This window comes from Microtus oregoni, unplaced genomic scaffold (genome assembly GCF_018167655.1).
Source record: "Microtus oregoni isolate MIOR12 unplaced genomic scaffold, Mior012 000018F_ref0000195, whole genome shotgun sequence".
NCBI lineage: Eukaryota > Metazoa > Chordata > Mammalia > Rodentia > Cricetidae > Microtus > Microtus oregoni.
Window position 1 is genome coordinate 41,066,134 of NW_024543077.1, and position 3,999 is coordinate 41,070,132.

At 33.9% G+C, this 3,999-nt stretch overlaps 1 protein-coding gene across 1 annotated transcript; it reads left to right on the top strand.

Moving 5' to 3' along the window:
* Positions 1 to 1,947: 1,947 nt before the first annotated feature.
* On the top strand, positions 1,948 to 2,925 carry LOC121458849 (olfactory receptor 10AG1-like). The gene has a single exon (XM_041668175.1). It carries the CDS (start codon positions 1,948 to 1,950, stop codon positions 2,923 to 2,925), a length of 978 nt encoding a protein of 325 aa, XP_041524109.1.
* Positions 2,926 to 3,999: the final 1,074 nt, after the last annotated feature.

Sequence of the window (3,999 nt, forward strand, 5' to 3'; positions counted from 1 at the left end):
GTGTAAGATTATTTTTTTGGAAATTGTTGGAAAGGCAATGTTCTAGTTACTGAGATACTTCAGTTATTGTTATATTTTAGTCAATCACAAAATATTTACTTGGTACTTTAGTAATAGGATATAAAACAGACCAAGATATATTTCAATTATAATGTATGCAGAGGTACAAGGAGTGACAGTAATGCTATTGTAAAAATATACAGGATTCAGAACACAATGAAAATGAGATTGGGAAAAGTGTTCTAAAGTAGCAATAGAAATGCAAGTTGGATGAGTAAAAATGACTGTATCCTTAAGATAATTGTGTAAGGTGTGACCCATAAACACTTGCCTAAATTCTGCTCATTATTCATGCTGTTTGAGGTTTTGTTGCCTATTTTTTTAAAGTTGATTTAGGAATACAAACTCCACTGCTGAAAAGGGTTCTAGTACTCTAAATATGCAAGATAAAGAGCCCAGAATGTAGGGAAGAACATAGGCTCATTGTCCTTTAGGACAGGATGATCTGGTTTTGTGAGTCAGGAGAAAAATAAAGGAAAGCAAAGCCTTGTCAGTAAGATCCTCAACTGCAACACCTAGAAATACTTCACATCTTTCCCTAAAGTAAAACTAGCAATTATTAGCATCTGACTTTGAGAGGACTTCCCCAAATTACAAGAGTCATCTATGCCAAAAAGAGTTTACAACAAAGATGGGTCCATTCAGGAGTCATGGCTCTGAAATAGAACAAGAATAATTACCATCTGTGTGTCTACTAGAAATCATATTCACACATGAGTCCAGGTGGTCCCCAGGGGTAATGTACGTATTTCATTTTAGAGTGATAAATGCCCAGCTATTACCTTTTGCTGGCAGTGATTTCCTGAGAAGGGTTTGATAAGACACAGGTTAAAAGACACTACTACTGTCCAAAGTAATTTGATGACGTTAAATCAAGGTAATGATTCATTTTGTTGCTACGGTATATAACTTAGGATATCTCTGAACTTAAAAATTAAGTCATTGAAACAGGAACCACGTAATTCTGAGAATATCCTCTAAAGAAACCAATTATTTACCTCAGTTCCTGTATTAGTTCATTTTTCTTAGCTGAAAAGAAAGAATACTTATTTTAAGTAATATTAGTGACAATAATGTTGTTATTAATGTATTTGAAATTGTTATAATCTAGTACTAACAAAAGTAAGAAAGTATGAGGAATTTTTGTCTACTGAAATCTATTCATTGTTTATATTGATTCAGGGTAGAAATTAATGTTCTCAATGATATGTAGGTGAAATATAGCTTAAGAAAAAATACACATGAGATTTCTCAGAATTTCAGAGAAAATTATGGAGAAGAATTCTACATTAAGAAGAGCACTACAATGCATAATTTGAGCAATAGCTTCTACTCATTAAGTTCATGTTAATGATATAAAAATATTACATTTTTCTTTATTCACAAGTCAGTTGAACCTATATACTCCTTTCAGCAGGAAAGTGCTATAACAAGTCTGCCAGAATTAGTATTTTTTGCAAACCGGATCAGAGCTGCTGAGCTGAAAAGTTTGCTGAGCAGAAAGTTGAGGCTAAGGTTTTCATACCTGGAATATTTCAGAGGATAAAAGTAAAGAGTAGAGTCATAACAAACGCCTTTTCTTCAGAAAGTATTAACTTTAGAAATTTGATTCTAATTAAAATTTTAAAAGGAAGACTTAACTCATTTTAAATGAAAAGCCACAAAAATTTTCAAGGAAAAAAAATCTGTAGGGAACAAAGATGTAATAGAGATATATGTATTCAATTGTTTTCAGCAACATATTTGTTTTTGAAGTATCAACTATCATAGTCAGAGTAAGGTGAACTGGAATTTAAAATATAATATAAAATATGTTCATATGACTCGGTTATTTTGACAATTCAGTGCAGTTCATGATAGGATTGAATTGACTACTTCATATTTAACATGCCTACAGGTGAAGATCAATTTAAAACAGAAAAATCGAATGTCTCTACACTGATAGAATTCATTCTTCTAGGGTTTTCTGATGTTCCTAGTCTGCAGTGGACATTGTTTATGATATTTTTGTTCATGTATCTGGTAATTCTGATATGCAACAGCATTATAATACTGTTAGCAAAAACTGACCCTGCTCTCCAGACCCCTATGTATTTCTTCCTTAGCCACTTTTCCTTTTTGGAAGTCTGTTACGTAACAGCCACTACCCCAAGAATGCTTATGGATCTTAACACCCTAAAAGGAAACATTTCTCTGCTTGCCTGTGCAACACAAATGTATTTTGTCCTTATGTTGGGAGGTACAGAGTGCCTCTTGCTGGCAGCAATGGCCTATGACCGCTATGTGGCCATTTGCAAACCTCTACAATATTCTTTACTCATGAAGGATAAGGTGTGCTTGCAGCTGGTAGCCACCTCCTGGATCAGTGGAATTCCAGTAGAAATTGGACAGACCTACCAGATATTCTCTCTGCACTTCTGTGCTTCTAACAAAATTGATCACTTCTTCTGTGGCATCCTCCCACTACTCAAGCTTGCTTGTGGTGACATCTTTGTGAATACAGTAGCTGACTATGTTGTTGCAGTGATGTTTGTCATGGTTCCATTTCTTCTGATCCTTGTCTCTTATGTCAAGATTATCTGCAACATTATGAAATTGTCTTCATCCAAAGGGAGGGCCAAGGCTTTTTCCACCTGCTCTTCTCACCTGATAGTTGTAATCTTGTTCTACGGAACAGCTAGCATCACTTATTTACAACCTAAATCAAATCAGTCAGAAGGAATGGGGAAACTGCTGTCTCTTTTCTACACTATTTTAATCCCAGCTTTGAATCCTGTTATATACACTCTGAGGAACAAGGACATCATGATGGCACTGAGAAAATTGCGGAATAAGTTATTGACTTGGTGGAAAAGTTTAATATAGGAAAACACAGATGCATACATCATGTTGAAAGTCTGTTTTGTGGATAACAAATTACAATGTTTAAAAAGACACTTGTTACAAAGAGCTTATTGTAATGAGCAAAACCAGTATGAATGAATGAACTCATTGTGAAAATGTAATTTTTGAGATCTATTAATGCTCTTATTGCTATCTATTGTATTTCCAGGCAACTTTTGTAGCATGTAAGACCGGTAAGTTACCACCAGGTTTTGGGGTCATTTGCTAAAATGAGCTTTGTGTATCCTTTTTAGTCCTGCTTAGGTTTGCTGTTCGCTGTTCTTCAGTTTGCATTTGTCATAGCTGATCACGTCCTTCAATTTTCTACAATTGTTGTGTTCCTCCATTTGTGCTTAGGTGTCCCTAATCTATGGTTTTTCTTAACACAATGCTCTCTGTGTCTGTTTTCTAAACTTTAACATTTGTGTTTTGTGAGTTTTTGCATTGATTTGGCTCCCATGACAACTAATTTTGATCATATTTTCAATATGTTTTTCTAGAAAAATTTGTTTAGAAAATTGATGGTACTTTTAATCTGCCTCTAATCTGTTTGTTTTTCATTTTTCCATAGTCAATATAATTTCAAAACTGTATGTCTCCTAATGATCTTACTGTCCCACATTTTAAATTTCTCTTAGAACATTCAACTGTCTGTTTAAAATTCAGGTGTTGCTTTAGCTATCTGTTTAGAATTGTAAGTTACCAAATATTTTTGATGAAAATAACCAAGTGAATAGCATTGTTTACATACTAGATCTCAGTTATGTCGCAAAATAAATGTACATACACATGTATGCAAATGTACCCACATATGTGTCTGCATGTATATATATGCATATGTGTTTATAAATACATATAGATATAAATATATATGGAGAGATAAAAGGAGAGACAGAAATACAAACACAGACAGACAGACAGAAACAGAGAGAGAGACAGAGAGTAATTCTGTTACCTTATGCAGTGACCAGACAAGTCAGAAAACTTGCCCTACCTCATCACATGTTAGAATTCTGTTTGTTTATGTTTACAAATAAAGCAAAACGTTATTCTTTA

Bases quoted from the DNA above. Each gene is read 5' to 3' on its own strand.
- LOC121458849 (XM_041668175.1), top strand. From the start codon at position 1,948: ATGCCTACAGGTGAAGATCAATTTAAAACAGAAAAATCGAATGTCTCT.